This window comes from Phycodurus eques, chromosome 13 (assembly GCF_024500275.1).
Source record: "Phycodurus eques isolate BA_2022a chromosome 13, UOR_Pequ_1.1, whole genome shotgun sequence".
Lineage (NCBI taxonomy): Eukaryota > Metazoa > Chordata > Actinopteri > Syngnathiformes > Syngnathidae > Phycodurus > Phycodurus eques.
This window is the reverse complement of record NC_084537.1, coordinates 25,201-48,385: the sequence shown is the minus strand read 5'-3', so window position 1 is coordinate 48,385 and position 23,185 is coordinate 25,201. Positions and strand designations below refer to the sequence as shown.

Genomic DNA, 23,185 nt, shown 5'->3' with positions numbered 1-23,185 from the left:
AGAGTCTCTTGTCCCTAAAGCGACAGCATAACTCCTCAATTTTGCTTTTGTCTCATCTTTGCCAAAGACCTTTCAAGCTATCTTTTTCGAAGCCGACTCTCTCATCGTCCTGCGTCTCACACAACGATAGAGGGAGAATGAATGCTTCCATCGTGCCTCATATGCTGGAGTTTTTTTTACTTGTATACAAATGTCATCCAAGCTATTTTAAGGCCTTTGTTTCCCTCGGACTTTCACTTCCTCTTTTGATCTTCACGTTAGCGTGTCAAGCCGAGTTTAATCCAGTTTGACTTCCCCATTTTCGTGAGTACATTTCACCATCGCTATTACTCACAGCGTTTCTCCTGCGTTACTATGGATACGACTTACAATAACTTCTTGGCCAGTATTCTCCTGCTCCAAGGGAAAAAGCTCACTTCTGAGCAATCTTTCCTGAACTAATACATGTATGCATAACATATACTCCCATATACTTAAACATACAACAAGACACAAAATACTTAATTTGCAACGTTTCATTGTCAATTTCCCACTTGTTCACTGAAAGGTCGTATTGCTTCATCATCTTTCTCTCACAAATACCTGTGTGGATACAGATAATTGTGGGCTCCTAATCCTTAGTTACCAAAAATATTTGTAATAAGGTTAAATATGTCTGCTAAATATGGATGAAGCAAGCAAATGAGTATAAGGCGATATCGGCATGTCTGTTTAAGACACGTCCTGACCTGTTAGAGCTCCACTTTGGCACCATCCGGTCGACGTTTTACGGTGCAGCTGGTTTGCCGCACCTGGGCCTGACCCCAATCTGTAATTTTAGACATCATTCGTACTATCAATTATACCAATTGAGACATAATTGGTACTATGAATGATACTAATTTAGACACAATTTATCGTACCGATTATACTAATATTTCTATGAGTTTTCGCCAACTACTCAACACACTTTAAGATCATCAAACAGATGCAAATATCAAATATAACCCAAGTGAACATAAAATGGTGTTTTTAAATTGTGATTTCATGTATTAAGGAGAAAAAACTCTTCAAAGTTACCTGGCCCTGTGTTGCAAAGTCACGGCCCCCTAACCCTAATAACTGGTTGGGCCGTCCGTCCTCAGCAGCAACATCTGAAATCAGCATTTTCTATTACTGACAATGAGTCTTTCGCATCTCTTTGGGGATATTTTGGTCCACTCTTCCTTGCAGAATTGGTTGAATTCAGCAAAAATGGAGAGTTTTCGAGCAGGAACGTGAGAAGGGGGACAATGCTTTTTCACAGTACTGTATAGCCATGCGTAGCATGAAGCAATTTATTTGTAATGAGTAAGAATCGTTATGTTTTTTTGAACTCTTCCTACAGTTCTTCACTTCAGGACATAGAGCAGTGCTGCGATTTGTTGCGACAGAAACTGAACCAGCTTAATGAGGAACAACACGACATTGTGCATCAGCATCAAGAACAGGTAGAGTAAGATTATGATGAGGTAATGTTTCTGAAAATCATAAATGTCTAAATAAGAAATTAAGAAATTGGTTAAGAGCTAAAGCAAACAAGGTGAGTCTTGAGCCTCCTTTTTAAAACCAAGTCTCTGCGGTCCTGATGCATCTCTGGCAGGCTGTTCCAAAGGCGCAGGCCATAGTGGCTGAAGGCAGCCTCTCAGTCAGTTTTTGTTCCAGCCCAGGGCTCGAGATTAACTTTTGCAATGGTTGCACTTGTGCGCCCAACTGTTTTTCTTGGGTGCACCAGCACAACATTTTCAACCACATCGGATTCAACGTCGCAGTTTTAGTTTTTTTTTTTCACCGTTCCTCGATGTGCCGGCTCAGCAACTCCGTACACCAGTTGACTAACATGCATGTGATATGGTGTTCATTCACTAATAAGTTCGATAGAAACACTATAGACTTTAAATACTTATACTGGAATCACGAATAACAACACAGGTTATACTAATATATCAACTCACAGGTTCTTAGAGGTTTTTAGACACTAAAAAAAAGAATCCTATCGCACCACTCAGTAGTAGCATTGACTTGCTGATTTTCCAACATCCTGTCCTGTCCTTTTCTGTCCTCTCATCTGGTTCTCTTGATTAGTTATTGCATGTCGTTACCGCGTGTCCTCCTCCCAATCTACAAATAACTTGTAATGTTACTTGTGTTCAAATATCGAGACTGTCTCACTATTATTCTGCCCTGGTTTTCACCCCTTGTCCACTCTGTCCCTCTGTCTGTCCCCTAAAACCCTTTTCTGTCTGGCTGCATTTTCAATAAACATCAGAATCATAAAAAAATAAGCAGAGGGAGTTTCAAACTCCCCTGTTCCGCAGCAAAACTCTTCCAGCATAAAGGCATACAGAGCCGCCACTCTGCAAGGCCATGCAGCTGAACAGGACAGGTTTAAAAAAAATAAAAAAATAAAATAAAATAAAATTTAAAAGACAGTATATTTTTCCAGAAACTAGCACAATAAACAATAGTATCAATGTTTTTTTAATTGCCGCTGCCATGATATCAAAGCATAATAACTCAAGTACATCCCTTTTGAGCATTTTTTTTTTAATTCTCAAGAATCCTGAATATTGACATTGAAATGTAGAACAAGAAATTAGATAAATATAAATAAAACTGATTCAGGCTCTGTTCCCAAAAATTGTACTTAAATATTACTGTAAACTTTCAGCACAGAGGGATAGACAGTCATGAACGCCTTAACAGGCAACAATATACTGCCAATCAAGTTTCCAGTTGGTTCAAAAATGCAAATGAACATTAATACCACAAGTAGATCAAAGCAACCCGTTCCATCAAAATTCATACTGCCTATTGCTAGTCTGAAGAATTTCTTTAAACGCTGCTTTTTCAACATGTTGAATGGCTGCATCTCTTTCGCTATAAAGCCAGAAACGCTGTACTGTATATGAGGGTGTGCCATATACGCTGTCACTTGTCATTTGCATAGTTGGGCAAAGGCTTCCTTAACTGCAAGCGGATAGGAAACGGGAAATGTCCCAATGTGTTTTTTTTAGTTCCCAGCTGAAGAAATTGGGTGGGATGGTTGTGTTTTAAATGGATTTTCTCACTTTGAGGTTTATGTTGTGTTGTCAGTTTTTGTTGCAACTTCATAACAAATTTGACATACCAGCTAGATGGCGTTCATCTGTATTGAATCCAAACTGTTCCCACATCATTGCAGTGGCAGTAAACTTTGGGACGAATTAAAATTATGCTGCTCAACTTTCTGCAATTGTACAGCTACAGCCGTCAAAGATTTAACCTCAAGTACGCAAGCAGCACTCTCTGTCTGACTGCGGCACCTGCATTTCTAATGCAAGAATGCACGCACGCAGACACCCACGCACACACCGACCACGGCCAATCAGAGGGGGACGCCCTTCACTATCGCTGATTGATTTAGAGACCACGATGGGTTTAGTGTGTGTCTGCTTTCAAAGTTGTGATTTATTTATTTATTTATTTTATTTTTTCTTCTCCCCTCCCTCAAATGACTGGGCGTACTTGTGCAACCTATTATTTTTGGTAAAAACCTATCTTAGTTACATTATTGATGTGTGGAATCAAATTTAGCTCATAGTCTGACTCCCAGGTTCTTGACACACTGATGGTATAAATCTTGTAGTTTCGGTAAGAGTTTTTCTTGATTGCGTTCAGGGCCAATAACTAAAAGAACTTTGTCCCGGTTGAGCTGTAGGAAATTCACTGCCATCCATGACTCAATATCTAAAATACAGTTAAAAGTTGTATCAATTGGACCTGTGTCATCAGGAGACACAGCAGTGTGCGTCACCGTGGAAGCTGATGCTTTGTATCCTGATTACATCCCCAAGGGGAAGCATGTATAGATTAAAAAGAATGAGACCTAAAATTGACCCTTGGTGCACCCCACACTGAATTTTAGGTGGTCTGACTTGTGATTTGTTTTATTTACAGTGGTACTTTGAGATACAAGTTTAATCCGTTCTATGTCCATGTTCTAAACTCAAAATACTCTTTATAAATAGATTTGAGCAACTTTTACAAGACCCTGGCCAAGAATGCTTTTCCCCCACCACCAAAAGGTATGAAACTAAATCATACAAGAAAAAAATGACACCTCAAACTTTAACAGTCGGTGATGGAGCTGTCAAGGATGTGTAACGTTTTTGCAGTGAGAAGAACACTATAGTAATGTGTACTACCAATGATATGGTGTCTGATATCTCTAAAACAAATCCAGGAGATCATTAATGAGCACCCAACTGTGAAATCTGTCATATTATACACACAGGGACCCTGGAAGTTGTCAAGCAGTGATCAGCGGTACTGAAGCGAGATTTCATTGATCTCCCAACGAAAGTGCAGTGTTTAGATGCTGAGGTTTTCATAAGTGGACCTCTCCCAATAGTACGATTTGGAGATGAACATTTCAGTAGGCTCAGTTAATTCAATAAGTGGCTCAAAAAAGTGTGTACTGCGCGATCCGTGAGTTTCATTGACAATTTCTGCATTTTATTTTGGGAGCGCAGACATCTTTACAAGGCAGATGGTTTCTGTCTAAATGGAAAAAGGGTTAAGTTATTGCCTGCCAACATTTTTTACTGTGTACGTCATTCAGCGGCCCGAAAGGAAAACCTCGGCCTTGTTGACATGGCTGAAGGACAAAAAGTGCATAAGGAGTGCAGTCTGGAGTCTTGTTCCCAAACAATCTGAGGAACAAGAGATAATGCTACATGAGGCGCAGTTGCCTTCGTCAATTATTGTGAATTGACTTGAATTGAGCTTACTGCCACCATAATGCACTCGTATCTCAAGTGTGCGCTCGCAAGTCAAAGCAAAAATTGGCAGACTGCTCATATCTCGAGAAACATGTAACTAAGGGTAACTTTTATCTCAAGGTACAACTGTACGTTTTTGTCAAACCCTATGTGAAAATATTTTTGCTACTGACCAATTGTTCCGAGTTTACTAAATAGTAAAGTGAATAGAAACAATCATTACTCTTTATTACTCCTTTTATTTCATATTTCCTTGTAATTGTTTACTTGCAGGCAGCCAACTGCATTGTGGGAAATGTTATGTATGAGCGTCTGGCAGACCATGGACCTAAATTAGGCCCTGTTAGCAAGAAGAACCCTCTTGTTACCAGGTAATTTTTTTTATTATTATTTGTCTGTCTGTCATCAAAGTTTTACAAAAACTTATTTTAGGCCATTTTAACCAAGGTTGGTGGAGAGTGTTCCTCCAGGCATGTAAGTGAAAACACATTTGATCTTCTGAAAGCTACCGTGGTCATTGTTTTCAGATATGAGGATAGTTTTGCTACAGATGAAAATTGTGCCAAGAATAGGGATGGGTTACATTTCACATTTGAACATTGAATATTTACCAATTCAATGGTACCAAATTTTGATACTTTTGTTTGTGTTCGTGTGGTAATAAATGATTGTTTTCAACAATAAAAGTAAATGTTTTCAATGTAACATTTACTTTTCAATATATAAACTTGGAACAAAACATCCTAAATGTAAAACAAACAAGCATTATGAAAATAAATGTACTTAGACTGTAATATAGTTGCTAGCAAGTTACAAGCAAGGTTTATTACAATTTCTTACACATTTTTTCTGAGCCGCTTCTCCTCACTACGGTCGCGGGCGTGCTGGGGGCTATCCCAGCTGTCATCGGGCAGGAGGCGGGGTACACCCTGAACTGGTTGCCAGCCAATCGCAGGGCACATACAAACAAACAAACAAACCATTCGCACTCACAGTCACACCTACGGGAAATTTAGAGTCTCCAATTAATGCATGTTTTTGGGATGTGGGAGGAAACCGGAGTGCCCGGAGAAAACCCACGCAGGCACGGGGAGAACATGCAAACTCCACACAGGCGGGGCCGGGGATTGAACCTGGGTCCTCAGAACTGTGAGGCAGACGCTCAAACCAGTCGTCCACCGTGCCGCCCAATTTCTTACAAATAATAAGTATAAATAAGACAAATTAATTACGCAATCAAGTGGAAAGCAAACTTATTTGCAATGAAGATAAACAGTAATTGTATTATGTTTTATAGTTTTTATGGCCTCCTCCGCTGTTTTTGCTCTTTTCTTTAACCTAGTTTTATCAATTTACTAAAAACCGTCTCAGATGAATGCTGGACTTTAAACCCTTTTGCTATTCTCGACACTCTCGTTCTAACACTGTGCGACCAGAGAGAGTACTTCAACAACCTTTAGCTGTCTGCTGCCTCCACTCAGAATCATTTTTATTTGCCAAATATGTCAAAAACACAAGGAATTTGTCTCTGGTAGTTGGAGCCGCTCTAGTACGACAACAGACAGTCAATTGACAGTGAATACTTTTGAGACATAAAAACATAACAGTCACTGAGCAGTAAAAGGTTAACAGTCATGTGGTAATGCCAATACATTAGTTTTTGTTCTTTTGACAATTCTGCAAATGATGCAGAGTCCTAGCAATTTAGAGCAGTTTGAAATGACTAATAGAACAATAGTCTGGTACAGTGACCATTGTGCAAATGGCGCAGAGACTTCAAGAAACGTATACAGTTCAAAGTGACTCGTAGTGCGATCATCTGGAACAATGCCAATTGTGCAAATGGTGCAGATACTTCTCAAGCATGAGTGGCCATTATTGGTCAACAACTGATATGCAAGTAGTGCAGAGTGGTGAGACTACTACAGTGAGTGCACGAATAATGTACAATTGGCCCGATAGAGATGTGACGACAATCTCAAGACAAAATTGGCAGTACGTTTCAATGGAATTATACAACGTAAGTTAACTGTTCAAGATGTTTATGGCAAGAGGGAAGAAGCTGTTGGAATGTCTGCTAGTTCGAGTTTGCATTGTTCAATTGCGCCAACCTGAGGGAAGGAGCTGGAAGAGGTGGTGATCAGGATGTGGAGGATTTTGCATGCGCTTGTCTTAGTTCTGGCAGCGTGGAAGTCCTCAAGGGTAGATAGGGAGGTACTGACAATTTTTTCAGCAGTTTTGATTGTCCGTTGCAGTCACAGTTTGTTCTTTTTTGTGGCAGCACCAAACCAGACTGTGATGGATGAACACAGGACTAATTTGCTGACTGCTGTGTAGAACTGCCTCAACAGCTCCTGTGGCAGCCCGTGCTTCCTTAGCCAAAAGCTAACTAGCTGGCCAACACTTCCTCTCCCGCTTCGCGCACAGTCAAAAGTGCATGCTTGGTACCGAAATATGGCACCCATTGATTTTACATGAAACGGTACTCTGTAGTTCCGACCAAAAATGGTACCCATTATGGAAGAAGAATATAGTGGGTGGAGAGGAGTTGGTCTTCAATTAATAATCAAAGAGGTCCAGTTCAGAAATGTTTCTTCAAGCCAAGTTTTGGAAATAATTAATGTATTGCATGCATCAAAATTGCATTACCAACTTACGATTAAATAAAATAAAGAGACCATTGTAAAATATTCCAATTAAAGTCACTCATTTTCGTGATTTCCACTCAGAAGTATTTTTTTGCTTTGACATGTGTGACATTGTGCTGCTCCTTCTGGTGTGCACACCTAAGCCACAAAGGGACAGTGTAATACATAATACACGGAGATGTGATGAAACACGAAGAACACCTTTGCAACTCAATTGTACCAAAGTGCTGTACATAATAATGGTTGAACATAAAACACAAATCATGAAATAACACATACGTACATGCATACATACGTGCATGTAACGATTTGTTTTAGCAACAATTCGTGGTTGCCGATTCGATTCAAGGATCTTATTGGTTCATTTAGAATGATACGATTCGAAACGATTCAGTGGCTGGAAATAGATTAAGTAATTTTTTAGTCAAAAATTAATCCAGTGTGTGAATTAAATACCTGAATACTGGACAGTGCAGGTGAAATTTCTTGGATGCCTGTTGTTTTCTTGTAAGGGAATCGGGTAAAAACTAATTATGGTCATTAGATATAAAAATTTTCCTGATGTACTTTCCTTTTATGTCTTATTGTGTACTGTGCTGTCTGTGTTTTCCAATGGACTATGAGTCTGCTTCATAAACGTTGATTGTATTGCTTTGCAATAAAACGATCGGGAAAACAGCAACTTATTGTTATCTATATTATTTCAGTTAAGATTTTACTAGTTGGGACAATTTTTACCTAGAAAAGAGAAAATTTTTACCTACCTGAGGGAAGGAGCTGGAAGAGCTGGTGACCGGGATGTGGCGGGTCCGAGAGGATTTTGCACGCTATTGTCTTAGTTCTGGCAGCGTGCAAGTCCTCAAAACTGGGTAGGGGGGGTACCGACAATCCTTTCAGCAGTTTTGATTGTCCGTTGCAGTCGGCGTTTGTCCTTTTTTGTAGCAGCACCAAACCAGATTGTGATGGAAGAACACAGGACTGATTCGATGACCGCTGTGTAGAACTGCCTCAGCAGCTCCTGTGGCAGGCCGTGCTTTCTCAGAAGCCGCAGGAGGTACATCCTCTGCCGGGCCTTTTTGAGGACTGAGTTGATGTTGATCGCCCACTTCAGGTCCCGAGAGACTGTAATTCCCAGGAACTTGAAGGTCTCGACGGTTGACACAAGCTAGGCCTGCTTGTGACCCAAGCAGGCCTAGCTTGGGTCACAGGGATGGGTCCGGACGGTGGCAGGGTGAACCAGCCACCATGCTACGCTGTTGAGACCCAGTTTGATTGGGTGGTGTACTTTGTTCATGCATTCTGTCTGATACAAATTATTGCTGTAACGGAGTTCAACAACTGAATTTGTTACAATGTTCAGCAGAATATTCTCCATAATCAGTTTTTAAAGAGGGCCTGATGTTTTTCCTCTCTCAGGTGTTTCACCTTCCCATTTCAAGACATGACACTAGAGCAGGAGATGCAGATGCTGGATGAACCAGACAAGACATGTCACTTCCTTGCTCACAATGGTTGGGTGATGGGGGATGACCCGCTGCGCAACTTTGCAGAGCCAGGTAAATATAGTAGATGTAAGGTGCACAAGCTGAAAGCATATTTGTAAGCTACATAAGGAGAAGAAAGTGTGTGGGATACATTAAAGTCTCCCAAAAGAAATGTGTTTTGTTTCTAAATACATTAAATATGCTTCAAGGTAAGTGCTGAAAATGTGCAAGGACTGAGAACAATGTACAACCCCAATTCCAATGAAGTTGGGACGTTGTTAAACATAAACAAAAACAGAATACAATTCTAAGTTAATGATTATTTGCTAAAAACAAAGTTTATCTGTTTGAACATTAAATATCTTGTATTTGTAGTTTATTAAATTAAATATAGGTTGAACATGATTTGCAAATCATTGTATTCTGTTTTTATTTACGTTTAACACAACGTCCCAACTTCATTGGAATTGGGGTTGTAGTAGTGAATTGTTGAGATATGGCTTGAAACTCTTTTTCACCTTCTAAATTGTCCTAATTTTGTGGCCAATGCTAAGACGTATCCTTGTGATGTCACGAGCTTTGGTCGTATACCTTTCTAGCACGAGACTCTCCCCCACTATATAAACACCACGTGCCCTTATTCTATGCAGTGACCATTCGGCAGAATGCTTCTTTCAAAAAGTGTCACGAAGGAAGGACGAGGAGTGGCTAGGTCAATTCTAATTGCTAAGCTATCGTTACAAGCAGTCGCAAAACATTTGGTGAAACAAGACACTTGTCGCATAGGTCTGGCTGGAACCGCATTTTCGTGGAGAGTAACCAACTTTGAACAACAAAATAATTGGCCAATTAACACGTGTTTAGAGAGATAAATATAAAATAATATAGGTCCACACAGGACGCCTCGTCTGAACCGGAAATGAATTAGTTCGTGACTGCACACGTCACTTCAGAATGTGGGTAGGTTAAAGGTCTATAATTATTCATAAATATTTGTAATGTAAGCTAACCTTTATTAGTCCCACAATGGGGAAATTTGCATCGCTTCAGCAGCAATTGTGGATATCGGAAACATCAATATGTAATATAAATAGCATACAAGAGAAGTTACATTAATTACATTTTTCTTCTTACACAAAATAGAAACCAATACTATTGTCCATACATAAACTAACCAGTTCAGTCAACAGCAATGTTATGTGTTTGTTTGCAAAATAGTGCCTTGAGTTTTACTTTTGACCTTTGAGATGTAATTACTCTAATGCAGCCCTATGGGGGGGCACAAGTCAGTACAAACTGTAGGCCGGTCCCAAGCCCGGATAAATGCAGAGGGTTGCGTCAGGAAGGGCATCCGGCTTAAAACCTTGCCAAACAAATATGAGCGTTCATCCAAAGAATTCCATACCGGATCGGTCGTGGCCCGGGTTAACAACGTCCGCCACCGGCGCCGCCAACCTGCGGGGCGCCGTTGGAAATTCAGCTACTGTGGGTCGAAGTCAAAGAAGAAGTGGAGGTGGAAAGCGGGTTCTTCGGCAGAAAGAGAAGAGGAAAACACAGAGCCTAGAACTGAATGTGGGGACTTTGAATGTTGGGACTATGACAGGAAAATCTCGGGAGTTGGTTGACATGATGATTAGGAGAAAGGTTGATATATTGTGTTTCCAGGAGAGCAGGTGGAAAGGCAGGAAGGCTAGAAGTTTAGGGGCAGGGTTTAAATTATTTTACCATGGTGTAGATGGGAAGAGAAATGGAGTCGGGGTTATTTTAAAAGAAGAGTTGGCTAAGAATGTCTTGGAGGTGAAAAGAGTATCAGATCGAGTGATGAGGCTGAAATTTGAAATTGAGGGTGTTATGTGTAATGTGATTTAGTGGCTATGCCCCACAGGTAGGATGTGACCCCGAGGTGAAAGAGAAATTCTGGAAGGAGCTCGATGATGTAGTTCTGAGCATCCCAGACAAAGAGAGAGAGTCATAATTGGTGCAGATTGTAATGGACATGTTGGTGAAGGTAATAGGGGTGATGGGAAAGTACGGCATCCAGGAAAGGAACTTGGAGGGACAGATGGTGGTCTACTTTGCAACAAGGATGCAAATGGCTGTAGTGAACACTTTTTTCCAGAAGAGGCACGACCATAGGGTGACCTACAAGAGCGGAGGTAGAAGCACACAGGTGGATTACATCTTGTGCAGACGATGTAATCTGAAGGAGGTTACCGACTGTAAGGTAGTGGTAGGGGAGAGTGTGGCTAGACAGCATAGGATGGCGGTGTGTAAGATGACTCTGGTGGTGGGGAGGAAAATTAGGAAGACAAAGGCAGAGAAAATAACCATGTGGTGGAAGCTGAGACAGGACGAGTGTTGTGCAGCTTTTCGGGAAGAGGTGATACAGGCTCTCGGTGGACGGGAGGAGCTTCCAGAAGACTGAACCACTGCAGCCAAGGTGATCAGAGAAGCAGGCAGGAGAGTACTTGGTGTATCTTCTGTCAGGAAAGGAGAGAAGGAGACTTGGTGGTAGAACCTCACAGTACAGGAAATCATACAAGGAAAAAGGTTAGCTAAGAAGAAGTGGGACACTGAGAGGACCGAGGAGAGGCGAAAGGAATACACTGAGATGCGACACGGGGCAAAGGTAGAGGTGGCAAAGGCAAAACAAGAGGCATATGATGACATGTATGGCAGGTTGGACACTAAAGAAGGAGAAAAAGATCTATACAGGCTGGCCAGACAGAGGGATAGAGATGGGAAGGATGTGCAGCAGGTTAGGGTGATTAAGGATAGAGATGGAAATATGTTGACTGGTACCAGCAGTGTGCTTGCTAGATGGAAAGAATACTTCGAGGAGTTGATGAATGTGGAAAATGATAGAGAAGGGAGAGTAGACGAGGCAAGTGTGGTGGACCAAGAAGTGGCAATGATTAGTAAGGGGGAAGTTAGAAAGGCATTAAAGAGAATGAAAAATGGAAAGGCAGTTGGTCCTGATGACATTCCTGTGGAGGTATGGAAGCATCTCGGAGAGGTGGCTGTGGAGTTTTTGACCAGCTTGTTCAATAGAATTCTAGTGCGTGAGAAGATGCCTGAGGAATGGAGGAAAAGTGTACTGGTGCCCATTTTTAAGAACAAAGGTGATGTGCAGAGCTGTGGCAACTATAGAGGAATAAAGTGGATGAGCCACACAATGAAGTTATAGGAAAGAGTAGTGGAGGCTAGACTCAGGAGAGAAGTGAGTATTTGCGAGCAACCGTATGGTTTCATGCCTAGAAAGAGTACCACAGATGCATTATTTGCTTTGAGGATGTTGATGGAAAAGTACAGAGAAGGTCAGAAGGAGCTACATTGTGTCTTTGTAGATCTAGAGAAAGCCTATGACAGAGTACCCAGAGAGGAACTGTGGTACTGCATGCGGAAGTCTGGAGTGGCAGAGAAGTATGTTAGAATAATACAGAACATGTACGAGGGCAGCAGAACAGCGGTGAGGTGTGCTGTAGGTGTGACAGAAGAATTTAAGGTGGACTTGGGACTGCATCAGGGATCAGCCCTGAGCCCCTTCCTTTTTGCAGTGGTGATGGATAGGCTGACAGATGAGGTTAGACTGGAATCCCCGTGGACCATGATGTTTGCAGATGACATTGTGATCTGCAGTGAAAGCAGGGAGCAGGTGGAGGAACAGTTAGAAAGATGGAGGCATGCACTGGAAAGAAGAGGAATGAAGATTAGCCGAAGTAAAACAGAATATATGTGCATGAATGAGAGGGGTGGTGGGGGAACAATGAGGCTACAGGGAGAAGAGATAGCGAGGGTGGAGAACTTTAAATACTTGGGGTCAACCGTCCAGAGCAATGGTGAGTGTGGTCAGGAAGTGAAGAAACGGGTCCAAGCAGGTTGGAATGGGTGGAGGAAGGTGTCAGGCGTGTTATGTGACAGAAGAGTCTCTGCTGGGATGAAGGGCAAAGTTTATAAAACAGTGGTGAGGCCAGCCATGATGTATGGATTAGAGACAGTGGCACTGAAGAGACAACAGGAAGCAGAGCTGGAGGTGGCGGAAATGAAGATGTTGAGGTTCGCTCTTGGAGTGACCAGGTTGGATAAAATTAGAAATGAGCTCATCAGAGGGACAGCCAAGGTTCGATGAGAGAGCGCAGACTTCAATGGTTTGGACACGTCCAGAGGGGAAATAGTGAGTATATTGGTAGAAGGATGATGAGGCTGGAGCTGCCAGGCAAGATAGCGAGAGGAAGACCAAAGAGAAGGTTGATGGATGTCGTGAGGGAAGACATGATGGCAGTTGGTGTTCGAGAGGAGGATGCAGGAGATAGGCTTACATGGAAAAGGATGACGCGCTGTGGCGACCCCTAACAGGACAAGCCCAAAGGAAAAGAAGAAGAGATGGAATTCTCTGCTTTCATAAACAGAATTGGCAAAGGTGAATTAATCCATAGACACAGAAATAGTATTTTGGATGATGGAATGTCAAAATCTCATATACTGGCGCTTTGATTCGGGCTGGAACTGCATCCACCATTACAAGGTTGATATAATAAAACATCTTAAATGAGAAATATTGAAGCCATAATTTAATAACTATTATGACTGTCGCACGGAAGTTGACAAAATGTATATATATATATATACACGCACACTGCCACCAGAAAGTATTCACACCTCTTCACTTTTTCTACGTTTAATTTTACAGACTTATTCTAAATCTGATTTGAGTATTCTTTAAAAAAAAAAAAATAATAATCTACATAACCCAGAATGACTAAGTATAAAATTGTAAGCATTCAAACATAACAGATTCTGTACATCAATAGTCACACCCTTGGCTTAATATTTTGTTGAAGCACCTTTGTCAACAATCACAGCCTCAAGTGTTCTTGGTTTGCCTCTACTAGCTTGGCACACCTGTTTTGGGGCATATTCTCAGATTTTCCTCTGCAGATGCTCTCAGGTCAGTCAAGTTGGATGGGCAGCGTTGGTGGACAGCCATTTTTAGCCCTTTCGATGTTCGATTGGATTAAAATCCGGGCTCTGGCTGGGCCACTCAAGGACATTCACAGGCTGCTCCTGAAGCCAAGAATTTCTCTATAATTGGCAGCTGTCATCTTAATCTCTGTGCGGACTAGTCGCCCACTTCCTGCAGCAGAAAAACAGCCCCGCAGCTGCCACCACCATGCTTCACAGTAGAGATGGCGTTAGCCAGGTGATGAGCACTGCCTCTTCTTCTCCAGACATGACACTCGCAATTTATCTCGTCAAGGGAAGAGTTCGTAAATTAAGCAAGAGTTCTAGATCCCAGATGTCTCTTTTCGTATCCAAACAGACAAACGACACAGGTAGTGGGTGTTGTATAAAAATGTAATGAAATCTAACCGGTGAATTTACTGGGGAACAATGCAGAGAAAAGCAAAACAAAGGACAGACGGACATTGGTAAAGGAGCCTGAACCCATGATGTGAGGGTGGAATGAGCTTGCGCGGTGACAGTGTGAGAGATGTGAATCTCTGTGACTGTTATTTCTTTGACCCAAATGTGGACTAATTTGTATGTAGTAACATGTTGGACTTGCGTTCCGTCGACCAATTCAGGCAGGCAGGTCGACCTTCCGCGTGGTTGGCAAGAACGCTCACGAGGGTTGGTTTGAAGAAAAAGGAAGAAAAGAAGAGGAAAAAGACGCACTTCAGGTGCAGGATGGCCGGAGCGCTTGCAGTGGTGTCGTTAGCCATTCGGTCAGGGAAAAACTCGCACCGCAATTCCTTCCCAACGGAGCGTCATCTGTAAACTCCCCCACACCCAAAAGGGTAGCTTCGGGGAGTTGGCAGGTGCTCCCTGCAGTTCACGCTTGCCAGCGCGGCGGGGAGGTTCGGTGCCTCCGAGATACCTTTGAAGATACCCGATCTATGTATGAACAGAAATAAATGCATTTAATTTCTGATTTGGTCGTTTTCTCGTTTCATAAATGTACATTTAATCAGTGTTGTCAGTTTGGGGCTTACTGTATTTTTGTGTCTGTGGTCTAAATTTCTTCTTCCTTTAGGGTCAAATGTCTACATTCGCCGGGAGTTGATATGCTGGGGCGACAGTGTCAAACTTCGCTATGGCAAGGGACCGGAAGACTGCCCTTATCTGTGGGCTCACATGAAGAAATACACTGAAATAACTGCCAAATATTTTCATGGAGTCAGACTGGATAACTGCCACTCTACACCATTACATGTCGCCGAGGTAAGCTATTAATCTAGTAGTAGTTGTTGTGAGTATGACGAGCAATTTAAATAAGTAAATATAGAAAACGTTCTATTGCGTTAAATCCTCATTTGATTTTAATCCCAAAAAATTTAATAATTCCAAAACTACTGTAGACTGATGACAAGTCTCTTCTTCTCTCTCTATCTGTAATGTAATGTTTTGTCCAGGCAATGCTTGATGCAGCCAGAGTGGTCAGACCAAACTTGTATTTGATAGCTGAACTGTTTACAGGCAGCGAAGTTATTGACAATGTATTTGTGAATCGGCTGGGAATTAGCAGCCTTATAAGAGGTAATTGTTCAAACTAATGTTGTGGTGTTTCTCTTCCCTGTGTCCTGCATTTTGTGTTCTTTCACTTTCCTTCCCATGACTGCATGAATTAATTTGGTGTTACTTGTCCATTTCTGTTCCTTACCACTCACCGGCTTTGACATTTGATTTATATATCCATCCCTTCCCTTCCTCATTTTTCTATCTCGCTTTATATTCATTTCCTGCACTTTGATGTGTTCCTTTGTGGTGGTGGTGGTGAAATAGTTCATGCTAGGTGTGGCTAGAGCAGTGTGCCCTAACCTGTATGTGGTGGCTGAACTCTTCACTGGCAGTGAGGAACTGGATAACATCTTCGTTACAAAACTAGGGATTACATCACTGATACGAGGTACAGTATTATGTGTTTTTACACATTTAAGGCCCCTTATTCACACTTTTATATATATGTATTTGTGTATTCCTAATTTAGCAATGACAGAGGTTTCATAATTATGCCCTAATACATTTTCAGTGGATTTGAATGAAATCGACATGTAAATAAAATGTACACATCCATCCATCCATTTTCTACCGCTTATCCGGGTCGGGTCGCGGGGGCAGTAGCTTTAGCAGGGACGCCCAGACTTCCCTCTCCCCAGCCACTTCATCCAGCTCTTCCGGAGGGATCCCGAGGCGTTCCCAGGCCAGCCGAAGGACGTAGTCTCTCCTGGGTCGTCCCCGGGGTCTCCTCCCGGTGGGACGTGCCCGGAACACCTCACCAGGGAGGCGTCCGGGAGGCATCCGAATCAGATGCCCCAGCCACCTCATCTGGCTCCTCTCAATGCGGAGGAGCAGCGGCTCTACTCTGAGATCCTCCCGGATGACCGAGCTTCTCACCCTATCTCTAAGGGAGAGCCCGGACACCCTGCGGAGGAAACTCATTTCGGCCGGGATCTCGTTCTTTCGGTCACGACCCACAGCTCATGACCATAGGTGAGGGTAGGAACGAAGATCGACCGGTAAATCGAGAGCTTCGCCTTTCGGCTTAGCTCCTTCTTTACCACAACGGACCGATACAAAGTCCGCATCACTGCAGACGCTGCACCGATCCGTCTGTCGATCTCCCGTTCCATTCTTCCCTCACTCGTGAACAAGACCCCAAGATACTTGAACTCCTCCACTTGGGGCAGGATCTCATCCCCGACCCGGAGAGGGCACGCCACCCTTTTCCGACTGAGGACCATGGTCTCAGATTTGGAGGTGCTGATTCTCATCCCAGCCGCTTCACACTCTGCTGCGAACTGCTCCAGTGAGAGTTGGAGCTCACGGTTTGATGAAGCCAACAGAACCACATCATCAGCAAAAAGCAGAGATGCAATACTGAGGCCACCAAACCAGGCCACCAAACCGGACCCCCTCTACGCCTTGGCTGCGCCTAGAAATTCTGTCCATAAAAGTTATGAACAGAATCGGCGACAAAGGGCAGCCTTGGCGGAGTCCAACCCTCACCGGGAACGAGTCCGACTTACTGCCGGATATGCGGACCAAACTCTGACTCCGGTCGTACAGGGACCGAACACCCCGTATCAGGGGGTTCGGTACCCCATACTCCTGAAGCACCCTCCACAGGACTCCCCGAGGGACACGGTCGAACGCCTTCTCCAAGTCCACAAAACACATGTAGACTGGTTGGGCGAACTCCCATGCACCCTCGAGGACCCTGCCGAGGGTGTAGAGCTGGTCCACTGTTCCACGGCCAGGACGAAAACCACACTGCTCCTCCTGAATCTGAGATTCGACTTCCCGAAGGACCCTCCTCTCCAGCACCCCTGGATAGACCTTACCAGGGAGGCTGAGCAGTGTGATCCCCCTGTAGTTGGAACACACCCTCCGGTCACCCTTCTTAAAAAGGGGGACCACCACCCCAGTCTGCCAATCCAGAGGCACTGTCCCTGATGTCCACGCGATGTTGCAGAGGCGTGTCAACCAGGACAGCCCCACAACATCCAGAGCCTTTAGGAACTCCGGGCGAATCTCATCCACCCCCGGGGCCCTGCCACCGAGGAGCTTTTTAACTACCTCAGTGACCTCAAACCCAGAGATAGGAGAGCCCGCCTCAGAGAACCCACACTCTGCTTCCTCATGGGAAGGCGTGTCGGTGGAATTGAGGAGGTCTTCGAAGTATTCTCCCCACCGACTCACAACGTCCCGAGTCGAGGTCAGCAGCGCCCCATTCCCACTATACACAGTGTTGGTGGTGCACTGCTTTCCTCTCCTGAGACGTCGGATGGTGGACCAGAATTTCCTCGAAGCCGTCCGGAAGTCTTTCTCCAGGGCCTCACCGAACTCCTCCCATACCCGAGTTTTTGCTTCAGCGACCACCAGAGCTGCATTCCGCTTGGCCAGCCGGTACCCATCAGCTGCCTCAGGAGTCCCACAGGCCAAAAAGGCCCAATATGACTCCTTCTTCAGCTTGACGGCATCCCTCACCGTTGGTGTCCACCAACGGGTTCGGGGATTGCCGCCACGACAGGCACCGACCACCTTACGGCCACAGCTCCGGTCGGCCGCCTCAGCAATGGAGGCGTGGAACATGGTCCACTCGGACTCGATGTCCCCAGCCTCCCCCGGAACATGAGCAAAGTTCTGTCGGAGGTGGGAGTTGAAACTCCTTCTGACAGGGGATTCTGCCAGACGTTCCCAGCAGACCCTCACAATACGTTTGGGCCTGCCACGTCGGACCGGCATCTTCCCCCACCATCGGAGCCAACTCACCACCAGGTGGTGATCAGTTGACAGCTCCGCCCCTCTCTTCACACGAGTGTCCAAGACATGTGGCCGCAAGTCCGATGACACGACCACAAAGTCGATCATCGAACTGCGACCTAGGGTGTCCTGGTGCCAAGTGCACGTGTGGACACCCTTATGCTTGAACATGATGTTCGTTATGGACAATCCATGACGAGCACAAAAGTCCAATAACAGAACACCGCTCGGGTTCTGATCGGGGGGGCCGTTCCTCCCAATCACACCCTTCCAGGTCTCACTGTCATTGCCCACGTGAGCATTGAAGTCCCCCAACAGAACAATGGAATCCCCAGCGGGAGCGCTCTCCAGCATCCCCTCCAAGGACTCCAAAAAGGGTGGGTACTCTGAACTGTTGTTTGGTGCAAAGGCACAAACAACAGTCAGGACCCGTCCCCCCACCCGAAGGCGGAGGGAGGCTACCCTCTCGTCCACCGGGGTGAACCCCAACGTACAGGTGCCGAGCCGGGGGGCAATAAGTATACCCACACCTGCTCGGCGCCTCTCACCGTGGGCAACTCCAGAGTGGAAGAGAGTCCAACCCCTCTCGAGAGGACTGGTACCAGAGCCCAAGATGTGTGTGGAGGCGAGTCCGACTATATCTAGTCGGAACTTCTCGACCTCACACACCAGCTCGGGCTCCTTCCCTGCCAGAGAGGTGACATTCCACGTCCCTAGAGCCAGCTTCTGTAGCCGGGGATCGGATCGCCAAGGTCCCCGCCTTCGGCCACCGCCCAGCTCACACTGCACCCGACCCCTATGGCCCCTCCCACAGGTGGTGAGCCCATGGGAAGGGGGACCCACATTACCCTTTCGGGCTGTGCAGGCCCCGCCACCAGGTGCTCGCCTTCGAGCCCCACCACCAGGCCTGGCTCCAGTGGGGGGCCCCGGTGACCCGCGTCCGGGCAAGGGAAAACGAAGTCCATTGTTTGTCGTCATCATTAGGGGTCTTTGAGCCGTGCTTTGTCTGGTCCCTCACCTAGGACCTGTTTGTCATGGGTGACCCTGCCAGGGGCATAAAGCCCCAGACAACTTAGCTCCTAAGATCACTGGGACACACAAACCCCTCCACCACGACAAGGTGACTGCTCAAGGAGGGGGGAAAAAAAATAAAAAATGTACACATTCAGCTTTAATTTAGGGTGTCAAAAGGTCACCCGAAAGGACTTTGGAACGACCGAGTCACAGTTTTGAGTCCTGCTGCGGACATGAACATAATGCAGCTTGTTGGCGAGATGCTGGTCTGCAGTCTGACTACTGTTCACTCGTAGTGCCCTTTAACTCACACTGGACGGCCAGTCTGAACGTAGCATAAGACGGGCCCGAGGCCCTCATTGTTTGCTTGTCTTCCAAAAATAGGCTACGTGCTGCTGTTTTTTTTTTTTCCCTGGAAAGACAGATTTTGACAGACATGTTTGGCATCAGATATCTATGAAAAAAATATTTGAAATATTGCAAAGCATTCAATTAGAAAATTTTTAACAGCTTTATTATTGGAGCTAAGTTCACATTCAGAGCAATGTACGGCATTGCCAGTCTTATGGATGAAATAACTTCTGACCGTTGACATGACATCATTCATCTCACTTGCTAGCTATCCACTCCATCTGTAGTAGTACAGTTGTAGGTACGGTCCCTCTCTTGTGAATATTGTTTTTTTAATTTACAGATATAAACTTTTAGTTAACCCCTTTTACCAAATACCTGTGACCATTACCTTCTCGCTATCACACTATCTTCTAATATAGATTTTGTTTTTTGCTTCTGATCCCGGACACCCACTTTTTGACTTTTCTGTAGCCTATTGCAGCTTCCCAACAACATTTTATCAACCTTTGAAAATGTTTAGAAGCAAGAAATTAAATCACAACTCTCAGCATTTGACGGGCATCCAACAATGACATCATTTCCAAAATGGCTAACAGGAAGAGGAGAAACTTAAAACTTTTTGATTTAAAAAAAAAAAAAAAAAAAAAAAGAAACAAAGGTATTTCAACTCCAAACCGCCCAAATTTACGATTTATTTATTTGTTAAATTAAATTGGGCTCACTACTTTTTGACTGCCCCTTGTAGAACAACGCACACTGTGCGAGAGTTCACTCCCTTTCGGTCTCATTGCTCTGTGTGTGCTGGCCTAAAGAAAGCCATTTTGTGATGTCATTAAAACATCTCTGTCCTGTGTTTTGTACCGTTACTCTATCTTTTAGAGGCCATGTCAGCTGGTGATAGCCATGAAGAGGGCAGATTGGTCTATCGGTATGGTGGTGAACCAGTTGGAGCTTTTGTTCAGCCTAGTCTCCGCCCACTGGTGCCCTGCATTGCCCATGCCATGTTCCTTGATGTAACCCATGACAACGAATGTCCTATACAGGTGTTTTATCAAAAATATGGAAATGTATTTAAAATTTAAAAATAACAATTAAATGTACTTAAATACTTTTTCCACAATAATGAATGATTTGTCATTATATTTCTTCACCGAGGTCCATTGAGATATTCCTTCTCGTACTTGCACATGAAATAGCAGTACAAAGTCAAACATTCTTTTTCTGTTTTGCAGCTGCGTTCAGCACTTGACTCTCTTCCAAGTTCTGCTATGGTCTCGATGGCCTGCTGTGCTACTGGCTCTACCCGAGGATATGATGAATTAGTACCCCATCAGGTGACACACGCAATCTATTTTCAACTTTGGCCTCAGCAAAATGGAAAGTCTTACAATGCTAAAGTTACAACCTGTGTGGACCCATAGTGTCTCAACAATAGTGTGCTAAAGTGCCCTGAGAATTGATACAATACTAATATGCTAAAAGGCGAGAGGCATCGCAACCGGAGTACAGAAAACAGAGGCAGCTCAATAAGGATATACAGTACATGCGGAAGATATTCACAGGACCTTTTTTTTTTTTTTTTTTTTCCCCCCACCTTACGTGGCAACTTTATTTTAAATAAAATTTAAAAAACACAACACCCTATAATCAGAACATGAAGCCACAAGCTTGGTACACCTATATTTGGGCAGTTTCACCCATTCCTCTTTCCAGCACCTCTCGAGCTCCGTCAGGTTGGATGGGGGAGCGTTGGTGCACAGCCATTTTCAGATCTCTCCAGAGATGTTCAGTCAGATTCAAATCTGGGCTCTGACTGTGCCACTCAAGGACGTTCACAAAGTTGTAAACGCTACATCGCGTAATGTCAGACAGCTACGACCAGTCATCACGAAAATTGATGTCGACATTTCTCTTTATGCCCACATCGACCTCTGAAAGTATTAAAACAATCGGTCAATATTTTGTATTTATATGGACAAAGCGTTTTCCATAGGCACTTACTCGAGAAAAAGCCTCTCCGTCGTTTCATGACGCTTTTTTACACTGATAAAATTGGCCTGTTTAAAGGCGCCTCGTCACACTATTGGTCAATCACAAGACCACATAGAAAATGTCACACTATATAGGAAAGACAACGGAAATTCTGACATGCAGAAGGCAGAGTTCATTCAGTGCTTTGATTTAAGAGATAATTTAAGATAACTGTAGACAAGTTTGTGCCTTTCTAAATCATGTCCAAAGTACTATTTGGATTGACTGTGGCTAAAATAGTAACAGTTAGTACATCCTGAGTAAAGGAAACACAAATGCAGATCAATAAGGAGTGACTATTGTATCCCTTGGGTCATGTACTATTTAGAAAAGTAGCAGTTTGTTGTTGTTGTTGTCAAATGCTGACAGGCTCAATTATGCTAACACAAAGCAAGATAGAAATTTCAGTGGAAAAATCGCAGAGGCAGATTAATAATTTTCGAGAATTGCCTCACCATATAACACAACACATATTTCAAATATACAATAATCCCTCGCTATCCCTATTCTTTTATTATAGGTTAGTGAAGTGCAGTTCCTCTGCTGCACATCTCTGATATAGTCAGCTTTATATGCTAAATGATTATTTCATTCGTCTTCCGTTCCGCTTATCCTCACTAGGGTCGCGGTGCTGGAGCCTATTCCAGCTATCTCCAGCCGAGAGGCGGGGTCCACCCTGAACTGGTCGCCAGCCAAATATAAACAAACAACCATTCACACTTACATTCATACCTACGGGCAATTTAGAGTTGTCAATTAACCTACCATGCATGTTTTTGGGATGTGGGAGGAAACCGGAGTGCCCGGAGAAAAGCCACGCAGGCACGGGGAGAACATGCAAACTCCACACAGGCGGGGCCGGGATTTGAACCCCGGTCCTCAGAACTGTGAGGCGGATGTGCCAACCCTGACTGAGTGTTCTCAACTTATATTTGGTAGCTCACCAAATCGCTTGAGAATTCAAAGAACACGCCACTGTTTAAAAAAACAAGCCTCAGTCAGAGTTTCATGAAATAAATTCACAAATAATAACAATATCGACATTTAAAAATTCAAGCGCAACATTTACCTTGATTTTCTACGACTACAGTACTGTAGTTTAAAACATCCCCACAATGAATTCTGGGTTTCCATAATTCTTTTCGCTGACTATATTGCCAGGACCCATCAGTGTGAGGAGCGGTGCCGGCCTATGCTTAAGGCAGGAAATCGCCTGTTCAGACCATGTCCGCGTGGGCTGTTGTTCACATCACTCAAGCAGACCTGCCTCTAAATAAAAAAAAAAAGTGCACAAATAAAATACCTGCGCCTCTCTAAAGTATCTCATATTGGCATGGGAAACTAATAAATGACTATAGTAATACAATCAATAATTGTGGTCGCTACTTTCTACATTTAATTTGTTGCAGGAGCTTTCTGGAACATAAATAAATAAACGCAATAAACGAGGGATTACTGTACATCGCACCGGGGGCTGTCGCAATGCATCTTTTCAGACCTAATATTTGTGGGGGGGGTATGTTCAATGGAGTGGGCTGTATTAATTTTAAGAAATAACACAAAAGCAGAATGATGAATAAAAAAAATTATAATCTGAGCAATACAAATA

At 43.8% G+C, this 23,185-nt stretch overlaps 1 protein-coding gene across 6 annotated transcripts in view; it reads left to right on the top strand.

The window, feature by feature from the left end:
• The window catches only part of agla (amylo-alpha-1, 6-glucosidase, 4-alpha-glucanotransferase a), a 72,028-nt gene that overhangs the window by 24,844 nt on the left and 23,999 nt on the right, over window positions 1-23,185 (top strand). For 5 of the 6 annotated variants that reach the window (XM_061693634.1, XM_061693631.1, XM_061693633.1 and 2 more), the window contains 7 exons: window positions 1,367-1,469; window positions 5,055-5,152; window positions 8,846-8,985; window positions 14,948-15,135; window positions 15,697-15,820; window positions 20,425-20,588; window positions 20,778-20,879. In XM_061693634.1, coding sequence (XP_061549618.1) covers window positions 1,367-1,469; window positions 5,055-5,152; window positions 8,846-8,985; window positions 14,948-15,135; window positions 15,697-15,820; window positions 20,425-20,588; window positions 20,778-20,879 — 919 coding nt within the window. Of the gene's footprint in view, window positions 1-1,366; window positions 1,470-5,054; window positions 5,153-8,845; window positions 8,986-14,947; window positions 15,136-15,326; window positions 15,451-15,696; window positions 15,821-20,424; window positions 20,589-20,777; window positions 20,880-23,185 lie in introns of all 6 variants that reach the window. The other variant, XM_061693632.1, reaches the window with a different exon arrangement.